This window comes from Moschus berezovskii, chromosome 9 (assembly GCF_049115385.1).
Source record: "Moschus berezovskii isolate FMDL1 chromosome 9, NW_MosBer_1.0, whole genome shotgun sequence".
Classification (NCBI taxonomy): domain Eukaryota; kingdom Metazoa; phylum Chordata; class Mammalia; order Artiodactyla; family Moschidae; genus Moschus; species Moschus berezovskii.
Window position 1 is genome coordinate 67,032,900 of NC_142468.1, and position 27,425 is coordinate 67,060,324.

At 39.5% G+C, this 27,425-nt stretch overlaps 1 protein-coding gene across 10 annotated transcripts in view; it reads right to left on the reverse strand.

Annotated features, from left to right (window-relative positions):
* The window catches only part of GANC (glucosidase alpha, neutral C), a 78,171-nt gene that overhangs the window by 45,175 nt on the left and 5,571 nt on the right, over window positions 1-27,425 (reverse strand). For 6 of the 10 annotated variants that reach the window (XM_055435867.2, XM_055435864.2, XM_055435865.2 and 3 more), the window contains exons 5-11: window positions 19,065-19,192; window positions 14,406-14,588; window positions 7,586-7,634; window positions 5,515-5,581; window positions 2,302-2,398; window positions 828-1,008; window positions 446-599 (exon numbers count right to left, since the gene is read on the reverse strand). In XM_055435867.2, the coding sequence (XP_055291842.2) occupies window positions 446-599; window positions 828-1,008; window positions 2,302-2,398; window positions 5,515-5,581; window positions 7,586-7,634; window positions 14,406-14,588; window positions 19,065-19,192 (859 nt within the window). Of the gene's footprint in view, window positions 1-445; window positions 600-827; window positions 1,009-2,301; window positions 2,399-5,514; window positions 5,582-7,585; window positions 7,635-14,405; window positions 14,589-19,064; window positions 19,193-22,534; window positions 22,902-27,425 lie in introns of those variants that run through there. The other 4 variants (XM_055435866.2, XM_055435872.2, XM_055435870.2 and 1 more) reach the window with 3 other exon arrangements.

Sequence of the window (27,425 nt, forward strand, 5' to 3'; positions counted from 1 at the left end):
TGATCTGACATATCTTTTAAAGATAAAAATGCTTTAATGCTAATCCCAGTGGTATATTTTAATGGAGAAGAGAACATATAAAAGTTCAGATTGGGATAATTACCTAAGATAAAGGTAGAGAAAGCCCAGGGATTAAAGGGGTTAAAGGTAAAGAAAGCCCAGGAGCCTTTAAGTCTCCAAGGAAGGCAGATGGGTGAACATTAGTGACTAGAGAATGGAGATTACCAGCCCTAGTGGAATGTTTAACCATTCCACTGGTTAAAGGGAATGATAGGAGATGCTGAATGGGATGAGAGTAGAAGGATAAATGCTTGCTTCTTAAAAAGCTTGGGTAAGTTGCTTATAAATGCTATATCATGTGCAACAAATGTTAATTTTCAGTGATTCTACATGGTTTAGAAGAAATACAATGGAACAAGACACTGGTATTTCCACATGCAAGTACCTGTAAGGTATGAATACTGCTTGAAGACATCAGAAGGAGTAGGTCCTGTCAACAGAAAAACATCAATGATTCCACTCTCTGACATCCAGTGCACATCAGTTCGAGACCCGACTTTTTGTTTAGCAGCAACTGGGCCCATCTGGGTCAGTGTGTACTGAAAAAGGAATGGAATGAAAGTCTGAAAAATGTCCCTCTAACCCACAAGACCCACCCTTACATGTGTAATAGTCTGTTCCTCTGTACATATCAATCGCCTTCCCTAGTTATACTGGAAGGACTCTAGTGGCAGAGGACTGACACTAGAAATCCCTGAACTATGATTACATTTCACTAGTTTTGTCTCTTCTTTAAGTATGGTATGCAGTCATAATCCATAGCTCACCTTTACAGCAGGTTCTGTTTTGATCTCCACTAGTGTTTCTGAGGCATTTAGCCAAAAAATGCCTAGAGTTCTGCCCAGTTTGTGGGCCAGCAGATAAGGCACAGAACCATAAATGCCCATTTTGTCATGTATTTTATATCCATAGACATCTAGGTTATAAAGACGGTAAGCATCACCATCACTGAAACATACAAAGAAGGATTACAAATGACCATCATGTATGTAGTATTAATGAATATTACAGCTCCATTCTCCCCTGCAAAGCTTCCCTTGTAGCTCAGTTGGTAAAGAATCTGCCTGCAGTGCAGGAGACCCAGGTTTGATCCCTGGGTTGGGAAGATCCCCTGGAGAAGGAAATGGGGACCCACTCAAGTATCCTTGCCTGGAAAATCTCAAGGACAGAGGAGCCTGGTGGGCTGCAGTTCATGGGGTCGCAAAGAATCGGGCACGACTGAGCGACCAACACTTATTTACTTCCCCTGCAAAGACTTGGGTCCGATACATCTTTCAAAGCTCAGCTCTTGACTAAAGGTTTTCTGACTCAATCTGACTGAATATGATCCTCCTCCTTTGATTCCTTTGGCATTTCTTCATGCTACTATTGGCATGCGTATCTCATATCTTAGATATCTTTTCTGAGTATCTCTTGTGAGGAGAGGACTGTTTCCTATGAATCTTCCACAGTAGCATGCAAAAACTAAATTGACAGATTTGGTGAGTATTTCTCTGTCACTAAAACAAAATGATCGTGTCCTAACATGCCTCCACAGTGCTGAGTAAGGAAAGATTAGGAACTGAATTGAGGTAGGAAGCACGGAGCTCAGGTTGGTGTGAGAGTAACACAGTTTCTGATTCACTTGTCACTATGTCTGTCTACATCTAAACAGCATCTGAACCAGGCAAACTTGACCAGACTCTTTCAGTTCTGCTTCCTCTTCATCTGATACCTCTGGCATTTTTTGGTCAATGGTGTTAGCTGGAAATAATCTCCCCAAGGGAATCCAAGGTGATATGAGATGCCACACTTTTCCATTCTGGCTCACTGTCCTTTTTGAGTAAAAAGCCTTTTTCTAGGTCACTGATCTTCACAGTATATTTCCCAGGGTTCCCCAGAAAGGACTTGAGAGACAAAAGCAAAGCCCAGGAAGGTGATGTAACGAAGATCTTTCTGCTACTTCAACCATGAGTGTATGCATGCTCAGTTGCTCAGCTCCATGTTTTTATGTCTTCTATACTTTTAAGTTCATCATTACAGTTTTTATAATTATCTAATTTTTGCTGAAAAACAAAATAAAAATTGAACAACATTGCTCTGAGTGATCATTAAAGGGAAATTCTTAAAGCTCTACAAGCAATATCAAAGAGGGAAAGGTCAGGCACATATTAGCATTGACTCAGATATCGCACATATTTTCTTTTCAAACTTTTCCAGTCCAGAAACCAGAGCCTCCTGTAAGAATCCTTTTCACTTTACCTTGTGTTTTTAAGTTGGTGTGATTCAGCATGTTGCGGGATTCCATAGAGATGCTCAAAACCATGCAAAGAGAAATCCAAACCAATGGAGGCAGGACCTACAGGGACCAGGAGAGTGACTGAGTTTTGCTTCTCAATGGGACAATCAATTAATGAGATTCAGTTAAATATAGGAATAGCAAGATGACTAGACTATGGATTAAGGGACTTGAGCTGGCCCTAATCAATCACATATGCTGACTCTCTGTACTTTGTTGTATTCAGGTGTTGTGGGGATACAAAAAAATGTACAAGGCAAAGTTCTGGTCACTTATTAGTTACGTTTTCTTAGTTGTGTGCTACAGTTCTCTGTGTTCCCACATTTACAGTGTATTTCTTTTCTAGCTGTAAAATATGATTACAAAGTTTTAGATTTTTTCCCTAAATTTTCCTGAACTATACTGCATACTTGTTTGCTTTAGGAAGAAGAGGGTAGTGAGCACTTTTAATGCTTGCCAGATGAAAGGCTGGGTGTCTTCTGCCTGATTGTTCATTCTTACTGCATACAAGAACTGTGAGGTCAAGGGCACCAGGAGTACTTCTCTTAGCTCCTCAATATACATCCCCTTCCTTCTGATTGTAGATATAAAAATTTCCTTTAACCAAAGACAAAGTCCTTTATTTAGCAATTATTTTAGAGATATGGGAAAAATGAAAGTAACTAAGAGAGAGAACATTGATTTATATTTACTCTTATGGAGAAAGCAAGAGAGTTCCAGAAAAACATCTATTTCTGCTTCATTGACCATGCCAAAGCCTTTGACTGTGTGGATCACAATAAACTGTGGAAAATTCTGAAAGAGATGGGAATACCAGACCACCTGACCTGCCTCTTGAGAAACCTGTATGCAGGTCAGGAAGCAACACTTAGAACTGGACATGGAACAACTGACTGGTTCCAAATAGGAAAAGGAGTATGTCAAGGTTGTATATTGTCACCCTGCTTATTTAACTTATATGCAGAGTACATCATGAGAAAAGCTGGGCTGGAAGAAGCACAAGCTGGAATCAAGATTACCGGGAGAAACATCAATAACCTCAGATATGCAGATGACACCACCCTTATGGCAGAAAGTGAAGAGGAACTCAAAAGCCTCTTGATGAAAGTGAAAGAGGAGAGTGAAAAGGTTGGCTTGAAGCTCAACATTCAGAAAATTAAGATCATGGCATCTGGTCCCATCGCTTCATGGGAAATAGATGGGGAAACAGTGGAAACAGTGTCAGACTTTATTTTTTGGGGCTCCAAAATCACTGCGGATGCTGATTGCAGCCAGGAAATGAAAAGACGCTTACTCCTTGGAAGGAAAGTTATGACCAACCTAGATAGCATATTAAAAAGCAGAGACATTACTTTGCCAACAAAGGTCCGCCTAGTCAAGGCTATGGTTTTTCCCGTGGTCATGTATGGATGTGAGAGTTGGACTGTGAAGAAAGCTGATCGCCGAAGAATTGATGCTTTTGAACTGCGGTGCTGGAGAAGCCTCTTGAGAGTCCCTTGGACTGCAAGGAGATCCAACCAGTCCATTCTAAAGGAGATCAATCCTGGGTGTTCACTGGAAGGACTGATGCTAAAGCTGAAACTCCAATATTTTGGCCACCTCATGTGATGAGTTGATTCACTGGAAAAGAGTCTGATGCTGGGAGGGATTGGGGGCAGGAGGAGATGGGGACGACAGAGAATGAGATGGCTGGATGGCATCACCGACTCGATGGACATGAGTTTGAGTGAACTCCGGGAGTTGGTGATGGACAGGGAGGCCTGGCATGCTGTGATTCATGGGGTTGCAAAGAGTCGGACACGACTGAGCAACTGAACTGAACTAAACTGAAAAGTATTTGACATCAAACGGTCCTTATTTGGAGGAGTTTATGGAAAGGGGTTGCTATAGGTAAGATACAGAAAGGATTATAATGTTACATAAAGGAGAGCCTTAGGGCTCCCCTATTTATAACTTTGGGCTATGCTGTCAGTCCTGTTCATTATACTAGGCTAGAGGCAATGGCAAGCCACTCCAGTACTCTTGCCTAGAAAATCGCATGGACAGAGGAGCCTGGTGGGCTGCAGTCCATGAGGTCGCTACTAGTCGGACACGACTGAGCGACTTCACTTTCACTTTTCACTTTCATACATTAGAGAAGGAAATGGCAACCCACTCCAGTGTTCTTCCCTGGAGAATCCCAGGGATGGCGGAGCCTGGTCGGCTGCCATCTATGGGGTCGCACAGAGTCAGACACAACTGAAGCGACTTAGCAGTAGCAGCAGCAGAGAAATAGATGCTAGATTGGAGATTTTCAAGGAGTTAAGAGAAGGTCTGTTATTCTACAGGGTAGGGAGGAAGGAGAAAAGTAAGTATTTTTTCCAATAAACAAGCCCCAAGTATTTGAAAAGTTATCTCCTAAAGAGACAAATTCCTTCCCTGCCACCTACATTCCCTAAGTCCCCCCTCATCACTAAGCGTAGTGAGAAATGTCATAGATGGTCACTCAACACTCACATGAATAGTGGGGAGGCCTGGAAAAGGTTGAGAACCACTGGCTTGAAATGTTGGAGCTAATGAGCTGGGTTTCTCATCACTTGACTCTCATAAAAACAGAATGTAGAATTTGCAATTGATTCACTGAAAAATGCAAGCAATACGCTGACCTAGGTCCCTCTATGAGACAGAAGCTTCATGAGGCCTATATTTATCTTACACTCCCCACAAGTCATACGCTCACTATTTCTCTATTGCAATGCATTACTGAAGAATGCTACTGCTAAGTCACTTCAGTCGTGTCCGACTCTGTGCGACCCCATAGACGGAAGCCCACCAGGCTCCCCCATCCCTGGGATTCTCCAGGCAAGAACACTGGAGTGGGTTGCCATTTCCTTCTCCAATGTGTGAAAGTGAAAAGTGAAAGTGAAGTCGCTCAGTCGTGTCCGACCCTTAGCGACCCCATGGACTACAGCCAACCAGGCTCCTCCATCGATGGGATTTTCTAGGCAATAGTACTGGAGTGGCTTGCCATTGCCTTCTCCGTTACTGAAGAATAGTGGTCCCAAATATGAGATTTCTGTTCACCTTACAAAAGTCACGTGTTTAGGTGCCAAAGCTCAAGAGACTTTCAGATAGAAACTTTTGGCTATTTTGGAAAGAACTGTTTGGAAAGAACACTACACCAATTTTAATTGTACCATTAACTTTGACATCCACAAAATTTTCAAATTTCTCCTCCCACAGGCCCAGTTCCTCTTGATTTTCCTGTAGGCACAAAAGAGAAAAAAGGTAGCAAACTAAGGCTATATATGGCAACACATGTAGTTACCACAATAGCACATTTATCTGATTAGAATACTAGACTGAGGAAATGAGTATATCTTTTAAAAGACCAATTTGTGATATCAATATATTAAATTAGATATGTGTTCTATATAAATGCCTTTAATCATCCTTATGAGCTATAGCTAACATGAATATATTTTTTATTGTGGTAAAATATGTATAATTTAAAACTTACCATTTTAACCATTTTTAAGTGGCATTAAGTACATTCACATTGTTGTGCAACCAACATCACAATCTGTCTCCAGAACTTTCACATCCTTCCAAACTGAACCACTGCAACCATTAAGAGTAATGCCCCATATCTCCCCTCCCCCTAGCTCCTGACAACCACTTTTCTAGCTCCTGTCTTTATGAATTTGACAACTCTAGATAACTCGTATAAATAGAATCACACTGTATTTGTCCTTTTGTGACTGACTGGCTTATTTCACTTAGTATAATGTCTTCAAGATTCATCTATTTTGCAGCATGTGTCAGAACTGCCTTCCTTTTTAAGGCCAAATAATATTTCACTGTGTGTACATACCTCATTTTGTGTGTGCATTCATCAGTCAATGACTCTTGGGTTGCTGGATTGCTTCTACCTTTGGGCTACTATGAATACTACTCTGCTATGAACATAGGTATACAAATATCTGTTTGAGTCCCGCTTTTACATTTGGATATATATCCATAAATGTAATTGCTGGATCATATTGTAATTCTATGTTTAATTGTTTAGGAACTGCCACACCATTTGACATGGATATCTTTACAAGAGCCAAAATGATGGGAAAGCACTTTGAAAAATGTAGTTTTTATATAGGTAAAGCAAAACATTTAGAGTCAAATAACCTGGGTCTCTTTTGAGAGACTCTAAGCAAAGATTTTGGCTGAGATCAGCACTTTCTCTCACCAGCTTCAATTAGCCAGACTACTGGTTGTATTCCTATGCTGGGTGGAGAGGTCAACTGGGATGGTGATTGCTCAGGTTAGCAATCTTCTGACCTAGAGCTATGAATGTCCTAGCTTTACAGAAGTCTCTTTTTCTCTGGTAAAATGAAAAGTTTTAAAAGAATTGTGTGTGTATATAAAAAAGCACATTTCTTTTTTAAAAATGAGCTATTTCCTGTTTCTAGATTATTTCTTTATAATGAAAGCCTCTATGAGTCTGTGTGTTGTGTGTTTGGTTCTTTAAAATCACACCTGAATTCTTGATGCAGGGATTAACATCCTGAGGTCTAGATAGGTTTTAAAGTTTGTGAACTCCCTGAAATAGTATGAAAAAATTTTTTTTCTACAGAGATGGTTCATAGCTTTCATCAGATTCTTGTAAGGGGGTGTTTGATTCAAAACCACTACCTAAGCTATTTGACTAGAGGTCTTCCCAAAGCTGGTCTAATGTATTAGTGCAAAGATGTGTAAGGCACAATAACCATGTTAGTTGTTCTTAAGGGTCAGTTTCGGTCAGTTCTCAAGAGGAAGAAGCATTTGTATTATTAAACTGGAAATATTTTTCACCTTCTTGATGACCATAGCTACTGTCAGAGACCCTTTGAAGATGCATGTGGCTTTGGATGGAGAGGTTTCTGGAACATCCATTTTCCAGAATTCAACCAAAATAATCTTTTAGACACAGAAATCAGACCATGTATCTGTGCTGAAGACCATTCCACAGTTTTTCTTTGTTCTTAAAGTCCAAAAAGGTTAATGTGGCTTAGAAGAATGTAAGCTCCATGATAATGAGGGAATTAGATTAGTTTGATGATATACCACCAACTCCTTGAACAGTGCCTGGCCTACAGGAGGTCCCATTTATATATAGTTGAGCATTGACCAATTACCCATCTGTATAAGGGAAGAACAGACCCATTATATTTGTATAAATGATGATAATAGTGGAAAAGATTTTAAAAAGATAAATTGTTCTATGTAGATTACCTGAGTGGTGTCAATTGATGCATCCTCCTCATTTTTCTTGGTAGCTCTGCTGTAATGTAAAAAAGTTGTTTCACTCATGGCAGGACTGATAATTTGCTCAATGATAAAAGATTTTCATTTCTAACTTTTGAGACCCCATACATTATATCCTTTAACTTACTAAAAATAACATCATTATAAAAATAAGTTTACAAAATTAAACATTTATGGTGAACATTACCAAGAGCTTGATATCTTATAAAAATGTAGACAGATCTGAATTTTCTTGTTAACTCTTTTAAAAATACATTAATTATATTTGTTGTAATACATGCTCATAATACTAACATAAGCGAGATAAAACACAGTTCCTCTTATGCAGTATTACGCTAGTATGGAGCAATATGATGCACCATCTTCCAGGATGATTGTGACAACTTATTCTAACAACTATTAGTTGTATTTGAGGGCTCATTTCTTCCCATTCTTAACAATACTGGACTTTATGAATTTTTTTAACTCTTTGCCAATCTAAAATTTTAGAAAAGATAATGCATTTCAAATTGAATTTATACCGTAAGTGATGCAGACTACCTTTTTATACATTAAATGGTTATTTATAGTTCTGTAAATTATCTATTTATACTCATTATACAATAATCTTTTCTTTAGTGTAAAATGTGGCATGCATAAAGAAGGTATGTAATATATGTGCAGAGTTTAAAGACTAATACTAAAGTGAACAACTATGAACCCACTAGTGAGCATAAACAACAGAACTTACTTGTTCCTTTGGAGTTCCTCTGTTCCTCTCTTCAAATGCATCTGTCTCTCTAATATTTGCATTCAATACTACAGATTTCACTCTAAGTACTGCTTTTGCTGCATCCCACAAATTTTGATAAGTTGTATTTTAATTTTCATTTAGTTTGAAATATTCTTCTTTCTTTTTAGATTTCTTCTTTGTGTTACTAAGAAGCATGTTGTTTAATCTTCAAGTATTTTGGAATTTTCCAGCTTTCTGTTGTTGAATTCTAGTTTAATTGCATTTAATGCAAATCATGCTGGCACAGTATGATTTCTACTTGTTTAAATTTCTTAAGGTGTGTTTTATGACACAAAATATGGTCTTGGTAAATGTTCCATGTGAGTTTAAGAAAAATGTGCATTCTACTGTTGTCGTATGAAGGAGACTATAGATGTCAATTATATCCAGTTGATTGATGGTGCTTTTGAGTTAGAATATGTCCTTACTGATTTTCTCTCTGATGGCTCTGTCCATTCCTGACAGAAGAGTGTTAAGGTCTCTAACTATAATAGTGAGTGAAAGTCACTCAATCATGTCTGACTCTTTGAGACCCCATGGACTGACTATACAGTCCATGGAATTCTCCAGGCCAGAATACTGGAATGAGTAGCCATTCACTTCTCCAGGAGATCTTCCCAACTCAGGGATCGAACCCAGGTCTCCTGCATTGCAGGTGGATTCTTTACCAGCTGAGCCACCAGGAAAGCCCAATTATAATAGTGGATTCATCTATTTCTCTTTGCAGTTCCATATTCTTGCCTTAAGTATTTTGATACTTTGTTGTTAGGCACATACACATTAAGGATTGTTGTTTTCTCAAGGAACTGACCCCTTTATAATTATGTAATGGCATTCTTTATCCCTAATAACTTCCCCTGTTTTGAAGTAAGCTCTTTGTGAAATTAATAAAACTACTTCTATTTTCTTTTTTAAAGATCATAATGCTCTCATTTATTTGAGGAAAAAAGAATTGTTTTGTGATATTTAGGAGAAAAAACAGCTTACTTACAAGCAAAATTCTTTCTCTTTGAAATGAGTTAGTAAAAAAGAAAACAATCTTTATTATATGAAAGAGCATCTTAATGTAGCACACAAGAATATATTTTTGGATTTAAAAACATAGTTATGCCATTAGCAGCATTCAAAATTAGCTGAGTATCTATACAATTACAAAAATTGACTCTTGTTCTAAGAAAAGTGTTTTAAAAGCTCATCATATTAGAATAGGCACAATATTCTGAAGACACATAAATTTCCCATAGGCTTTTGAACATCCTTACCCTCAACTTCACAATGGAATGTACAAAAGCAATGGAAGATAAGAGTTCAAAGGTTGTTTATTTTTCCTTTCCTTGTTCACAGTGTCTAAGACAAACAAATACATTGAAAAAGGCAAAATAAACACTTTTCACAGCAGATCACCAGATTGCATGTAAACTATGATTCCCCTTTAGGATATTACACAAGGACAAAGTTTGTCTGTACTTAGAATAAGGCTTTTACCTATTCTTGCAGCATGAAAGTTCAATAGACAGGGGACAACATTCTACCAGAGACCAATCTCAATCTGGTCTCCAAGAATGACTCCCAAGGATGCACAAGGACATTAAGTCTAGGCTACCATTTATAGCAGGGAACTTTTGTCCATCTATGTCTATTTTTTGGTGCTGTTCATTAAATGTAGTGACATTATTTTGTTGTGAATATACAGATCAGTAGTAATTGTTTATTATGATGCTGCAGATTGACTTTTTACTTCAAATAGCCATGTTCCTCCTGTCTAGTGAACTCACTGTTCCCTGGTTTCAGCTCATCCTATCTATAGAAAAAAAACAAAACAAAACCTTTTTTTTTAACATATTCAAGCCCAGTATCAGTTTATCAGCTCCTGCCTATGAAGGACATAATTTTATTTGGTCAATTTACATTAACAATATAGTATAGTGTTAGTTGCTCAGCCGTATCCGACTCTTTGCAACCCCATGAAATGTAGCCTGTCAGGCTCCTCTGTCCATGGGATTCTCCAGGCAAGAACACTGAAATGGATTGCCATTTCCTTGTCCAGGGGAACTTACCGACCCTGGGACTAAACCCAGTCTCCAGCATTACAGGAAGATTCTTTACCATCTGAGCCACCAGGGAGAAGAAATATAAATAATTAAATGGCAGGAATTCCCTTCTGCAGGGTTCCACTAAGTCACAGAGTACAAAATAAATACCTTTGCTCAAGAGTCAATGGCTATCAAAGCCCCTCGCTCTCCAGTAGTGTTTCTAACAATAAGGTTGGCCTGTTAAACTTTAGCCATTTTAATAGATGTGTAGTAGTATGTCACTGTTGTTTAATTTGCAATTCTCTAATAACTAATGGCATTGGACATATTTTTCAAGTGCTTATTTGTCACTTGCACATCTTAGTGAAATATCTGTTTAAATCTATTATTTTCTTGTTAAATTTTGAGAGTTCTTTCTATATTATACATACAACTTCTTGATCATATATATGTTTACAAATATTTTTTCTTAGTCTATGACTTATCTTTGCATACCTCTTCATATGGTCTTTGAATGTGCAGGCATTTTTACTTTCATTTATGTTCATTTAACCATATTTTTTCTTTTGTGGATCATGCTTTTGGTGTAATATCTAAGACCTCTGCCTAATCCAAGGTCATCAAGATTTTCTGATGCTGTTGTCTAGAAGTTTTACGGTCTTAGATTTTTACATTTAGGACTATATTATATTTTGAGTAATTTTATTTTTTGATTTTTCATTCTTGTTTGTGGCAACTTCTGAGCTCCTCACATGCCAAACTGGAAATTACAGATTCTTGCCTTTTCATTTTGTTCAAGTTTTGTTGTTGTTGTTTGTATTTTGTTTTTGTGGCTATAATAAAGTTTAACATTTCTAAGTAATCAAATCCATCTTTTTCCTTACAGCTCTTCAGTTTCTATCACACTAATACAATTAAACATATTCTATACTTTCTCTTATTTTTATTTTTTGTGTGTTTAATTTTTATTTACCTGGAATTACTTGTTTAAATTATTTGTTTTTACTTTTTGGCTGCGATTGGCCTTCGCTGCTGTGTATGGGCCTTCCCAGGCTGCAGCAAGCCAGGCCGCTCTTTGTTGTGATGTATGAGCTTCTCACTGGGGGCTTCCCTTCTTGTGGAGCACAGGCTCTAGGGGCGTAGGTTTCTGTTGGTATGGCTCACCGGCTTAGTAGTTGCGGCTCACGGGTTCTAGAGCATGGCTTCAGTAGTTGTGGTGTATGGGCTTTGTTGCTGCACGGCATGTGGAATCTTCCTGGACCAGGGATCAAACCTGTGTCCCCGGCATTGGTAGGTGGACTCTTATTCACTGTACCACCAGGAAAGTCCTGGAATTCATTTTTGCTAAATGGTTTGAGGTTAAGACATGACTTATATTTTTTCCCCTAGGTGGATAATCTAATTTTCCTAACATAAATATAAATAAAAATGATAGAAATATAAATTGGTACACAACCTCTATGGAAGGCAATTTGGAAACATCTATCAAAATAACAGACGTACAAACCATTTGATCAGAAATTATACTTCTATGACTCTGGTCTATGGATATATTTGCATGTATGCAAAATGACACACATACAAGTTTATTCATGAAGTAGTTGTAAAACAAGGTCAGAAATGACTTTACAGTTGTGAGAGTTGGACTGTGAAGAAAGCTGATCGCCAAAGAATTGATGCTTTTGAACTGTGGTGCTGGAGAAGACTCTTGAGAGTCCCTTGGACTGCAAGGAGAGTCCATTCTAAAGGAGATCAATCCTGGGTGTTCATTGGAAGGACTGATGCTAAAGCTGAAACTCCAATACTTTGGCCACCTCATGCAATGAGTTGACTCACTGGAAAAGAGTCTGATGCTAGGAAGGATTGGGGGTGGGAGGAGATGGGGATGACAGAGAATGAGATGGCTGGATGGCATCATCGACTCGACGGACATGAGTTTGAGCGAACTCCGGGAGTTGGTGATAGACAGGGAGGCCTGGCGTGCTGTGATTCATGGGGTCGCAAAGAGTCAGACACGACTGAGCGACTGAACTGAACTGAACTGAAAGCTGAAACTCCAATACTTTGGCCACCTCATGCGAAGAGTTGACTCATTGGAAAAGACTCTGATGCTGGGAGGGATTCGGGGCAGGAAGAGAAGGGGACGACAGAGAATGAGATGGCTGGATGGCATCACCAACTCGATGGAGGTGAGTTTGAGTGAACTCCGAGAGTTGGTAATGGACAGGGAGGCCTGGCGTGCTGTGATTCATGGGGTTGCAAAGAGTCGGTCACGACTGAGCGACTGAAATGAACTGAACTGAACTGAACTGAAGTGCTACTGAACTGAACTGAAGTGCTACTGAACTGAACTGAGTAGGGATGTACTAAATGAATCATAGTGTAGCCGTATAATAGAAATGATGTAGCAGCTTTAAAGAAGTTAGAAACTACCACATTGCTAAAGAAAAAAAAGGGAGGTACAGAATAATGTGTATCATTTGCATCAGGAAAGAATACAACAAAAAATACATTAGTTTTACTGTATAGGCATAAATTATCTCTAGAAGGATACATAGAAAACTGGAAACATTGATTACTTTCAAACATAGAGCTAGGTAGCTCAAAGGACAAATGGTGAGGCAGACTTTAATGAGCTTTACTGGGCTTTATTAAAAAGCCCAACTTAGAAATCACCCCTAAAACAAAATAATAGGAGTTTATTTAAAGGAAAAATGGTTTAAAACTAACACTTTTAATATAAATAAACAACAAAATATAAATAACAGACACACAGGGATTTGTTATGCTGTTAGTATTTTCAGTCAAAAAAAGTAAAATGAATTAAATTCAAAAGGTACTAACAGTAGGGGTGGCAGGATTATGGGTATTTTAATTTTTTCTTCTTTTCAATATTTTCTGTTTAGCCTATAATGAACACATTTCTGTGATAAAATAAAAATTTTAGCAATAAACTTTAAAAACAGAAACTAGCTGAGACTCAAGAAAAAATCACTATGGTGAATGCTTTCTGAAGCTCATGTAAGATGTTCATTATCTGAATAAAAATAGAACTACAGAATTTGAATCAGTTCTAATGATGTGGATGAAACTAGAGCCTATTATACAGAGTGAAGTAAACCAGAAAGAAAAACACCAATACAGTATACTAACGCATATATATGGAATTTAGAAAGATGCAAATGAGAACCCTGTATACGAGACAGCAAAAGAGACACAGATGTATAGAAGTCTTTGGGACTCTGTGGGAGACGGTGAGGGTGGGATGATTTGGGAGAATGGCATTGAAACATGTATGTTATCATATGTGAAACGAATCGCCAGTTCAGGGTCGATGCATGTTACAGGATGCTCAGGGCTGGTGTGCAGGGATGACCCAGAGGGAGGATAAGGGGAGGAGGGAGGTGGGAGGGGGGTTCAGGAAGGGGAACTCATGTACACCCAGGGCAGATTCATGTCAATGTATGGCAAAACCAACCAATATAATATTGTAAAATAATTAGCCTCCAATAAAAAAAATTAAAAAATAAAAAATAAATAAAAACAATATCGGATGGATGAAAAATCCCCTTCTACAACTATATTCCAATTCATGTGACCCACACACAAACAGCTTTTATCAAGTGTTTGGTTCCAGAAAATTCCTAGACAACTATTCAAGTATAAGGTAACTCATGCTATTGTAAGGGGGATAAAGTGAAATTCTGTTAGTTCACATTAACATCTATCAAGTTAACAACGTCCTTTTTTAGAAAGTGTAGGGTAGAGAATGTCATCAGTCAAAAATACAGGATGTGCTAAGGGTATCACCTTTGCAAATGTCTGGGAATAACTTTTGTCATCAAGCCTGCATTAGTCTGTACAGGTAAAAAGATGAAATTTCTCAGAATATTCCAACAAATAAAGCAAACCAATTTTCTATGGAGACATAGTCACAATCAGATTTTAAGTTCTGTGTGTATTAAGTAATGTGCAAAAATACCTTTGCTTGGGAGAAATCTGCAGCTGCTCAAAGTACAATTGGCCCAGGGAGTTTATGCTCATTACAACTTCTTCTTCAGATACCAAGTCGACCTTGAATGGGTTTGCCGTGATGTGACACTTCAGATCTCCTTTTCCACTTGCCAACACCAGACTGCCTGTATCCCCTGGGCAAGAAGTCAGCCTGGAAAACAAGGCAGGGAGAGAAAAATAAATTGTTCTAAGTTTATGTGGCTCAGTGAAAGTCTCAGTTCAAATCAGTAAATCAATATTCATGTGACATAGCATGACAAGGCAGTGGAAAGCTGTAATTCAGAGTGTGAGCTTTGGTGTCAGAAAGCCTGGATTGAACGTAGCCCTAACATGCACTAGGTGTGTAACTTTGGACAGGTTAATCTTGTCTAGTTCTTGGTTTCCTCATCTGTAAAGTGGAAATGATAAAAGCGAGAACAAACGTAGCTTTTTGAGGATTCAATGAGACCACACATGTAAATGAGATCACACAGGGCCTGGCACATAGTGAGTGCTCAGTAAATGTTGGCTATCATCACCATTACTATTACCTTGGTCTGGACAGTCTAGGAAAACAGTTTGGTGCATAGACTTTAAACATTTTTCTTTTCCTTCTCTCATTCTAACCATACATACAGAAACTGAGGAAATAACACAGATTGGGTTATTATCCACTCAGTCTACAGTGAGATGGAAAGGTCAAACTTTTATCTATTTATCACCTGACTTCCATCAGCCCCCAATTGACAGGTAGACTTCTGGGATGTTTTCGATCCCCCAGGAGTTATGTAAGCTCAGAGGCAGTACTTAAAACCTTAGGTCTAGATATTTCTTTTTCTAGTGCATAGTTACCCTGGTAAATGGTCACGGGCCTCTTTAGGGAGGATTAGAAGGGACAGGTTAAAATCTTATTATATCTTTGCAGAATCCTCCTCCATGGATTCTAGGCCTTCTCCTCAAGTAAGATGCTTGGGTTCTGGAAACTAATTCAAATGATTGAGAGATTATGTCTCACTGTTTATCAAATCTAAATAGAATTCTTTTGAATAGTCTATCAAGTAAGACTTTAGCCCATCTATTTCAGTCTAATGGACTCTTTGACATATGGTTCACTGTCCTGAAGGTTGAGCCATTCTGAGTACCACACAGGCCCTGCTGCATGTTAAGGAAACATGTCCACCTTGTCTTCAACAACTAAATACTGCTACTTTGACTTTGCTACTTAGAGTCTCATCACCTCCACTGAAACCAGGGAGCCTGTTTTAATGGTATCATTTCCACCATCGTCTCTAGCTCAGAAAAGACATTCACTCACTATAATGTTTTCCAAATGTTCCCTCACCAATATATTTCTCAGTGAAGGTAGTTTCTTTTGGGTTCTTTGGAGAACAGAGTTAGGAACTAGATGAAGTGGCTGCATATGACATACCCACTTCAACATTTCTATTTCCCTAAGTCTATGAATCATTTCTTCTACACCGTGCCAAGGAATTTCTGGTATCTCAGCTTCATTCAGCAGAGTCCATAGCTGACTCTACAGATTATACTTAGCCAATCAAGCAAATAATTAGAACCTCTTTCACCTGTCCCAGATAGCATATCAAATCTGAATTCTCTAATTTATGTCAGTAAATTTAGCATGATCCTAAAATTATGCTGCTTCTTTCCAGTCTAGGAGTCCTTCAGAAACCACCACCATGCCTATTTCAGAGGTTTTTGCCAATATAACATCTTCTAATTCTTTAGGTACCTCCTGGGTTTGACTGTAATTGGCTCCCTGGGAACGTTGGGGTCTGACTCTGACAGTGGATCTAGATTCAGTGAAAGGGGGTAGGAAAGAAGCACAGGGAGCACTGGAATCCCCTGGCATAGTATATTTCAGGTGAGGTCAACATGGAGTGTCCCAGAGAGGTAATGCCAGCCTCAACAGAGGAGAGGGCGAGTTTTTAGCTGAACTGGGAGGCTCAGTGGAATTACTCAGAGTTATCCAAATCTTCCCAGATGTTGCTATTCAATTTTGAGGAGTCCTATCTTTTCACAGTCGATGCCCTAAATTCATAGACCTGATAAAGCTCTGAATTCAACTTACACTTCAATTCAGCAAACCATAGAATCTAACCCTATATCTGACTTTCAGCTACAAGGACTCTGTAGTTACAAGGACACTATAGATATAAGAGATGTGTAAGATGGTCATAGAAACCTATTAGGTTTCTGACAATATCTTGAGCTAAGAATTTAAAAGCCTGAAACTACTGTTTTCTTTCAGTTCTTCAGTGAAATCAGTAACCACCAGGCCACCTCAGCATTTTGAATTTCATATGACAATTGGGCTATGCTGTGGCCCCACCACTTGGTCTGCCAGAGCCACACTTTCAATAGGCATTTGATTTCAGGTGACCACAAGTAATGATTTAAGTGACTCTGCCAGAGAATGCTGTGGTTTATTGCTAGTTATACTAGTTTTCTAGAGCTGCTACTGCAGACTGGGTGGCTTAAACACAAGAAATTTATTTTCTCACAATTCTTGAGGCTGGAAGTCCTAGATTAAAGTGTCAGCAGGTTTGGTTTCTTCTGAGGCCTTTCTTCTTGGCTTGCAGATGGCCATCCTCTTGCTGTGTCTTCACAAGGTCATCCTTCTGTGTTATCTGTATCCTAATTGTCTCCTCTTATAGAATATCAGTCACATTGGATCAGAGCCCACCCTAATGACCCTACTGTAACTTAATTACCTGTTCAAAGGCCCTATCTCTGAACAGTCACATTCTGAGGTATAAAGACTTAGGGTTTCAACATATCAACATATGGGGGCAGGGTAATGTTCAGCTCCAAACACTACTAATATCGCATTGTCTAATAAAAACCTCACTACCTTCAGAAAACCTCACTACCTTCAGATCCAGCTAGATCAGCTAATTAAGCTCATGTTTCAATCCTTGAGGATCTGTTACTTATATTCATTTCTGATACCAACAACTATGTCAATTAAGATTCAACTGTTGATAACAGAAACAATTCTGGCCATTTTAAGCAGAAAGGAAATGACTTAATATAAGGGAATTAGGAGCTTACAATATCATGGAAGTTTTGAAGTAGCTGGTTCCTGGCTGAGTGCGCAGTAATAATCCACAGGACAATACCACATAACTGTAGACCAACAGAACTTCTCTCTCAGCTGGAAGCAGGAAGTTGAGTAAACACAAGTCAATGTGGCAATGGCTGGACTCCAGGATCATGCCATCTTAGATGCAATCCAAAGATCAGGAAACCACTGCCCTAACTAGTGGCTCTAGAGTTATTCTACCGCTGCCAATGCATACCAGCAAAATGGGAAACTCAGTTCTGAAATCAAGATAACTCGATGGAACCTAAAATACACCAGAAACTAGCTACATGTGAGTCTAGGAAATGGAGAAATGCAGTTTTTAGCTTTCTAGTTACTACAGTAGCCAAAAGCCCTCTAGAAAGAGGTTGAAATAGAAGCAAAACTAAAACTAATACAACATATTTACTACACAAAGCTAATATCACCCTGTCTCCAAAACCTGGGCAAAGATACCACAGAAAAAGAAAACTACAGATCAATTTTACTTATGAACACAGATGGAAAAATGTTAAAGATCTACTAGTAAAATGAATTGTCCAGGAGAGTAAAAACTAATGTGACCAAGAAGAAACACACACATACACACTCTCATTTGCCAAACTGCAAAGCCTTGAGAATAGTCTCTTTTTTTCAGATTTACTTATTTTAATTGGAAGATAATTATTTTACAGTATTGTGGTGGTTTTTGCCGTTCATCTGCATGAATCAGCCATGGGTGCGCATGTGTCTCCTAAGTTCTTGGCATATAGTGCATATAGTGGCTCAGTGATATATTTTAAGTTTATGATAGTTTACCATAGCGGGATTAATTTACCCTTATAATTTATTTACTATTTACTAGATTTTCATGGAAAAATAATCCACATAAAACTATGATAATGATGTAGTGAAAATTAAAGCATCTGGCATAAGTCATATTCCCTTAGTGTAATGATACAAAGAAAATAACAAACCCACAGACAGAACCAAGTTAAAATATCACAGGAAAATGTGCTGAGAACTGAGGCAGATTCTGCAGGTACATGAAAAATCCTTTAATCCCCAAAGACTTTTTTTTCACATAGAAACTTATTATTAATTTATCTCTGACTCTAAGTCAAATTACAAGTTAGACTTCTGAGACTGCAGTTAATTAAAAATGAGTCAGTCTAACTGCATAAATGACTGTAAGCACTGGGAGTTCAGCTAGTACCTTCAATCCCTGGAGCCCTGCTGCTCATCTGAGTGAGTCAATTAAATAGCTCTCCTGCTTGCTCCCAGAGTCTGGTTGACAAATTTTTTACTTTGTAGGGAGGAGAGAAGAGATCAGAAACTCTGCTTCTCTTCATTAATAAGTACTGATGAATCAAATGGCAGAGGAAGAGAATACAGAATGGATGACGTTAAAATGGATAAATTTATTCCCAAATAACTGAAAACTAACTTTGTAAATGGTCGTATCTTTGAAACACAAAATATGAGACTGACACAAAAGCTGCTACTCAAGGTATGATAGAAGAACATATTGTGGGTGTATTCCAGATAGCACGTTTCTTGGCTTACCTTACAGTGGTTAGCTTGCTTGTGAGGACATCAGGAACTTCATACCTAGGTTTCAAGGGTATTTCTTCATTGATTTTAAGTCTGAAAATATTTCCCTCTATGCCACAAACTTCAGCCAGGAGTGGAACCTGGGAACACATACATGAGATTAGTTTCAACAGCTTACCTAGGACAGTTCTACAAATTACAATAATTAGAAAACTAGGTTTATGTTATTACAGGGCAAGCTAATTGGTGAACAATGGCAATCATGAAGGAAAAGGCTCTCCAGTCTATAAATGTACTTGCCTGGCTCTACCTGTAGTAGAAACAAACACCTCCTATGTGTTCTAGGGCTGTGCGCGTGCATGCCTGTTCAGTCGTGTCCAACTATTTGCCACCCCATGGACTGTAGTCCACCAGACTCTTCTGTCCATGGGGTTTCCTAGGCAAGAATATTGGAATGGGTTGCCATGCCTTCCTCCAGGGGAGTTTCCTGACCCAAGGATAAAACTCTCATCTCCTGCATTGGCAGGTAGATCCTTCACCACTGAACCACCTGGGAAGCCCCATGTATTGTTACTATAATGTCTGTTAAATGAAAAGCTAAGAAGGGTAGGCTGCATGAGGTAACACAGAACAGGTATGCTGTGGTGCAAGTAAGATATAGGAAGCAGGGAGAATATAAAATCAGCATCAAAAACCAAAAACAAAGCAAAACAAAATCCCCCAAATGATGTTGCTGGAACCTTGCTTCTTCAGACTATAGGAAATAGTCAGGGCACTTAAGCAGTGATAGGACACTGAGGAGTGACCAGGTATAAGTGGTAAAAAGGCTGTGAGTTCTTTCACAGACATTCTTATTCTAAAATAGGGTTATGATGCAGTAGTTATCAGTAATTATTTTCCCCAGCTTTATTGAGAAACAATTGACATGTATAAGTTTGTTGTTCAGCTCCTTGATTTGTTACTTATAAATTGCAAAGCTGATCACCACCATGAAGTGAAGTGAAGTCGCTTAGTCGTGTCCGACTCTTTGCGACCCCATGGACTGTAGCCTACCAGGCTTCTCCGTCCATGGGATTTTCCAGGCAAGAATACTGGAGTGGGTTATCATTTCCTTCTCCAGGGGATCTTCCCAACCCAGGGATCGAACCTAGGTCTCCCATATTGGAGGCAGACGCTTTAACCTCTGAGCCACCAGGGAAGCCCAGGTCACCACCATAGCATTAGCTAACATCTGCACCACGTCACATAATTACCATTTCCTTTTTGTGGTGAAAACATTTAAGATCTCTCTTAGCAACTTTCAAGTATACAATAGAGTACTATTAGCTACAATCACTAGGCTGTACATTAAATCTCCAGAAGTTATTAATCATATTATAGTTGGAAGTTTGTACACTTTGACCAATACCTCCCCCTTTTTTCCACCCCCAAATCATACGTAATACTGCTTATATGTTTAGTGTTCTTTTGTATATCTGCTTTACTTGAAGTGTGCCATCAGTATTCTAAGATTTTAAAATGTGTCCAAATGTAAGACTGAAATCCTATTAGATTATGTATTCTTTCCCAAATTAGGCATATATTTCCACTATTCTCTCAAATTTAATTCAGCTAACATTTATTTGGAATCTGATATTGCAATGTGCTGACTGCTATGAAAAGGATAGCTAAACTCTCAAGGAGAGTGCAATTTAGAGGCGATGAAACATGTATGTAGTAACTATAAAGTATTTTATGATAAGTGCTGAGACAGGACAAGGACAGTGCTGTGCCAGGACAAGGAAGGGGAATATTGATGACTGTAAGGAGAGGGGTCTGGGGCATCTCTCTGGAGGAAGAAGGACTTGACCAGGGCCTTCAGGAATTAGCAGGACTCTGGGTAGACAAAAATGGGGCAAGAACATCCTAAGCAGAGGGCACACAGGTTGTCTGCCTATGTGTGGTTAACAAATATTGAATCCAGTTTAAGTACTCAGAGATCCTCCAATTTTTAGTAAAATAACTTTCTTTTAAAAATTTATGTTTTAAACCAGAGACTTTTCTGGTATGTTCTGTTCTTGAGGCTACAGCCTAGGAAAGAATCCTAATTATAAGAGAAAAAGTAGCAATAACCCTGCTTTTCCCATATGATCTTATGCAAGCAAACACAATCAGTGTCAAAGCCCCATTTTGTTTTCATTTTAACTTAAGCAAACCAATTTTGCCAATAGGTAACCCTTTTCAAAGTTAATATCCAGGTTCATTCTTATCTCTTATTATTATCAACATAGCTTCATTTCCTTAGACCTTAAAATCTGTTTTTACTGGTTTAAAAAAATTAACAGTAGTGGACTCTCAGAGGTCCAATAAGTACAGCTACTTGGGTTGAAGACTGCAGAAAGAAGCTCAAAGCCTCTACCTTTGAGGCCCCTCCCCTCCCTGCATTGAGTCCTGAGACACCTCCACGGAAACCTCAGGGCTCTGTCAATGACAGTTTATAAACCGCTTTCCTGGGCTTCTTAACTGCCAGTTATTGCCCAATTCTTCCACCAAAACTTGGCCATGAAAAAGTCCGGAAATGAATGTTATATCCTTCTATCCAAAACAATGAGAATTCTAAATATTCCTGCTCTCTAGAGACTTGTTCGGACATTTATTTTAAAATAATATCCAAATAAATTACTGAATCTCTATTAATGATTTAAAATGATGAAAAATACATTGTTACAGAAGTTAGATTGCTTAAACTCAGAATTATTTAGTGTTAATACATAGATAACAGCAATAAAAATTGCAGCAAGATGGATTTATGGAAAATAGGAAACATAAAACTTTTAAACATTTTAAATAAGGTGAGACAGCATGGGTTTTGCTCCCTTAGAAACATTTAAGATATGTAAATCTCTCCTACCAGAGAAAGTGAAATAAATTATCAGAGAAAGGAATACATTTTGGAAGTTCATTTTAGTACTACAATTTTCTACTTGGTTTATCACTGAGGCTCACCTCTGTAGCCTGGAGAGTATAAATTCCCATTTCCTATCTTATTTCTCCCATACTCAATAAAAATAAAACCTAGTAGTTTGCAATCTATAAGTCTAGTTTTTATTTCTTTGGTTATAAGAAAAAAAATAGACAAATTATAAAAAAAATCACTGGTAAAAACAGCCTTATTTGCATATTCAAGCAGCAGATTTATCACAATTATAATTTAAAAAATAAAATTTCACCCAGAAGTAGTAGAGACTGTGACTGAGTTAACAGAAGAGCCCAAGAACACATATTTAAATGGTATTAACAAGGGAAATTATGACCTCATCAACTACTCTTTGATGGGTAGATCTTGCTTTTCCTCTGGCACTAGGTCTCTTTACTACACTATAAGGAAAGCTACGTAAAAGGCCTAGAAGAGTGAGCAAGGACCTTTCCCAGCTATTGGTCAAGACCTCCCAGGATTCAGAGAATGGTTTAAGAGTTCATTAAAATAGCAGTAGGGGACTTACTGCTCTTTCCTCAGTTGTAGCCAATGGGTTCATTGTAAGCACTGATCTTCTACGGAGAACATTGGCAAGTTAAACTGGATATTAGCCTGTCTCCAAGGACAATTAGCCTGTCCAGGTGTGTTTCTGATTGCTTAGATAGATTCCAAACTATTTTGCCTGTTCCTGGCCATTTCTGCAGAAATAATCCTGGATAACAAGTGGCAGTTGTTCCTCGTCACCTGAGGAGGTGGCTGGTTGGGCCAAGTCTCATTTTCATGAGGCTTAGATGAAGAGGCAAGGGGTAATTTCATGGAGGTGCTCAGAGATTTCCTTGCATTCTTGGAAAAGCTGCTAGAAGTGTCGTCTCTGGTGAAAATTTGCAAATAGACTGCAAAGCAAACATTTTGCCAAATGGTCATTTATGTCATAAAAGAGAGAAAATTAGCAACATAAAGTAGGTCAGAGACATAGGTCGGTTCCAAATAGCCCCACTAGCAGTGCTTTTTAGGTATACTCAGAAGACAACCCACTCCAGTACCCTTGCCTGGAAAATTCCATGATGGAGGAGCCTGGTTGGCTACAGTCCACGGGGAGTCTCACAAAGAGTCAGACACAACTGAGTGACTTAACTTTCACTTTCAGAAGACAACATAAATTTCCCTTCTCTGATGTCACGAGAGTAGATATTCTCTGTTTCTCAATCCAGGTCAAATTTTGACTGAAAGTAAAAAATCAATAATAGTAGGGAAAACGGAGTTCTAAAAAAGCAGTCAACACTTTACTGATAACGCCTTTAAGATTTTCTTCTGGAAGCTTCTTTGTCAAATATCTGATTATTATATCATAAGAAATAAGATCCTATGTGAAAACTTAGGCATTTGAACCTGCAACCAGCTTTTCTTAAAGACCTAGGTGTCTTGACTTAGAAGCAACACACAGGCACACTTCAGTTCGCTTTGTAACATTATGGTGTCCCAGGAACTTAATGTTTGCTAACGGCTGAATGGTGTCATCTTCTCCCTTCTCCCAACCTATCCCCACCTCATCCAGCCCTCCAATTCATATGCTGATACATTAATCCTCAATGTGATTGCATTTGGAGATGAAGCCTTGGGAGGTGACTAGGTTTTGATGAGGTCATGAGGGTGAAGTCGTGATGGGATTACTGCCTTTATAGGAAGAGACCAGAGAATAAGCTCTCTCTCCACCAGCCATGGAATTAAAAGATGCTTGCTCCTAGGAATAAAAGCTTTGACAAACCTAGACAGCATATGAAAAAGCAGAGACATCATTTTTCTGACAAAGGTCTGTATAGTCAAAGCTATGGCTTCTCTAGTAGTCATGTACAGATGTGAGAGTTGGACCATAAAGAAGGCTGAGAACTGAAGAATTGATGCTTTCTAACTGTGGTGCTGAAGTGAGAATCCCTTGGACGGCAAGGAGATCAAACCAGTCAATCCTAAGGGAAATCATCCCTGAATACTCATTGGAAGGACTGATGTTGAAGCTAAAGAGCCAATACTTTGGCCACCTAATGGGAAGAGCCGACTCATTGGAAAAGATCCTGATTCTGGGAAAGATTGAGGGCAGGAGAAAAAGGAGGCGACAGAGGATGAGATGGTTGGATGGCATCACTGACTCAATGGATATGAGTTTGAACAAACTCTGGGAGATAGAGAAGGACAGGGAAGCTCGGCGTGCTGCAGTTCAGGGAGGTACAAAGAGCTGGACATGACTAAGCAACTGAACAACAACCACCACCACCATGTGAATATACATTTGACCCTGCAACAGAGATTCGAACTGTGTGAGTCTGCTTATACATGGATTTTTTTCAATAATAATTTTTTTTTTCAATAATAAATACTACAGGGACTTCCCTGGTAGTCCAGTGGTTAAAACTTCATGCTACTCCTGCAGGGGGTGCAGGTTCAATCCCTGGTCAGGTAACTAAGACCCCACAGCCCACATGCTGAGTGGGGTGGCCAACAACAACAAAACTATAGTACCACATGGTCACTGGTTGGTTGAACCTGCAGATGCAAAATTATGTATACTAAGGGCCAACTGTGAAATTATACTTGGATTTTCCACTGCATGGGGATGTCGGCACCACTAAGCCCTATATGTTCAAGGGTCAACTGTACAGAAAGGAGGTGGCACCCAGGAGTGGAACCTTGATCTTGGGCTTCCCAGACTCCAGAACTGTGAGAAAGAAATGTCTGTTGAGACACCGAGTGTTATGATAATGTGAGCTGAAAAAGGCTGAACGAACCTTGGTTCTGTCTCCTTATAAAGGAGCAGGTTGGGGGAAGGGAATTGGGAAGAAAATTTTCAAAAATTAACAACAGACATTGACAACAAAGTTATTGCTTTAAGAGTTTTAATGGGGTGGGGTAGGCAGGCACTAAGAGGGCTGGGTTTGCCTCATCAGTGAAATCTGAGAACTGCAGCTGTGAGCTGAATATGATCCTCCTAGACTTGGGGCTCTGTCTCTCTGAACCTGAAATAAAAAGCTATCATTTTGAACAAGTGGATGTACGCAGCTTTATAAAAAACCTCCAGACTACACCCATACCATATCCTAATTGAAATCTCCCATGAAACACCCATCTCGTCCCAGAAACAACCACTAGTGGTGGCTCCCTGACTATGCAGTGAGCAGGATACAAGGTTCAGACAACTTTAGAAATTACTATCTGAATCTTTGCTGTCCCTAACAAACAGAGAGGGTACAAAACCTTAAGTTCCTATTAGTCATCTCATTCTAAGTAACAAGGAAGACATTAAAAATACATTAAAATGAAATTCAGCTCAGAATTTGAGGGTGATCTCCCCAAACATACATTTGCATGCATTTGCCTGAGATCAGAGTGTGTGGATTTCCTTCACAGCCCTGTTAATTCCAATAACTGAACATGGAGTCTGTTCCACGAGGTCCTCAAAGTTCTTAGTCTTGGAAGCCATGCTGCGGACATCCCAGATCACTTGCCCTTGCTTGTCCGACTCCTCACTTCCCTTCTGAGTCACGTGCTGTCTTGTGCTATGCTCCCATGGGTCTTCCTGGACTACTGCTTCTTTTCCTTTGAAGGCATACAGATCTGGTGGGCTCTGGTTCTAGCACCTGACCTGAACGGCACTGTCCCTCATGTTCAGGATCCAAAGAGAGGTGTGTACAAAAAGACTCACCGATAGTCTTCTAAGAAGCCTTGTGAGAGGGTCCACCACTCACTTCATTGGTATGGAGCTGCATTGAGAAGCTGCACTTTGGCCCATATTGGTATTCTGAGTCCCTTAATATACTTAATGTACTCTGCCTCAGCATGTGTCATCTAGACAGTGGATTGTTAAGGTGCTCAGCAGACTGAATCTCCCCAAGAATGGAAAGGAATTCCTGCCCTGACCACAGGATAGCTGAGGCTCTCTGGGGCCAAACACATTGGAGACAAGTAGGAAAAAGAGCAAGTGACAGGAAAAATGCGAAAAGAAGCAACCTGACTGCTGTTATCAGGGCTACTGACTCCTGGAGGGTCTCTTGTGGACTTCTTGCATTTCCTGGATCTAGCTGCTTCTGCTGATGCTGAATACAGGGTCCGGGCTGGGTACTGGCTATTAAACCACATGCAAATGGTGGTTGGTTCTCTAGGAAATAAATTAATGCTATCCCATATTTTCCCATGAAAAACTTTGAAACTTGGCTACAAAAGGATGCCAAGTTTGGGAGACTTGGGTCAGTAGTCAAGGAACTATGAGGGTATCATGAGCTGTGAACTCAAAGGTCTCACAGATGCCAAGTGGGGTGGGGGGAAATTCCTCTAGAAGGAGATGAGTGGTATAAGCAGCAGCACTAGGTTTTGAGGAAAGGCTAACCATCCCATCAGTGTAGTTAGGAGAAATGAACAAAGTGTGTTGCTACCAAAATGCATCCTTACATAACCAGAAGTTGGGAACAGGGGGTGGTGACAGAGAACACAGAACTGTTGATATGACTCTAGCCCCTGTTTTGAATTCAGGCAAGAAAGTTATATCAGAAGATTCTACATCTTTGAAATGACCAAAATCTCTATAACTTCATATGGAAAGTAGTCTTCCTCACTATGCCACTGCTCCTCCTGCCCCTGGCAGCTCAGGCAGTAAAGAATCTGCCTGCAATGCAGGAGACCTGGGTTCAATTCCTGGGTCAGGGAAATCCCCTGGAGAAGGGAATGGCAACCCACTCCAGTATTCTTGCCTGGAGAATCCCATACACAGAGGAGTCTGGCGGGCTATAGTCCATGGGGTCACAAAGAGTTGGGCACGACTGAGTGACTAACACTTTCACTTCACTTCACTTCACTGGCTAAGTTAAGTGTAAGTAACTGCAAGGAGATCCAACCAGTCCGTTCTAAAGGAGATCAGTCCTGGGTGTTCATTGGAAGGACTGATGCTAAAGCTGAAACTGCAATACTTTGGCCACCTCATGTGACGAGTTAACTCACTGGAAAAGACTCTGATGCTGGGAAAGGTTGGGGGCGGGAGGAGAAGGGGACGACAGAGAATGAGATGGCTGGATGGCATCATCGACTGTGTGGACATGAGTTTGAGTGAACTCCGGGAGTTGGTGATGGACAGGGAGGCCTGGCGTGCTGTGATTCATGGGGTCGCGGAGAGTCGGACACAACTGAGTGACTGAACTGAACTGAAGTAAGTGTTAGTTGCTCAGTTGTGCCCTACTCTTTGTGATTCCATGGACTGAAGCCCACCAGGTTCCTGTGTCCATGAGATTTTCCAGGCAAGGATACTGGAGTGGGTTGCCATTTCCTTCTCTAGGGGATCTTCCCGATCCAGGGATCGAACCCAAGTCTCCTGTACTGAAGGCAGATTATTTATCAACTGAACTACAAAGGAAGGGTAAGTTAAAGGCCTTACAAAT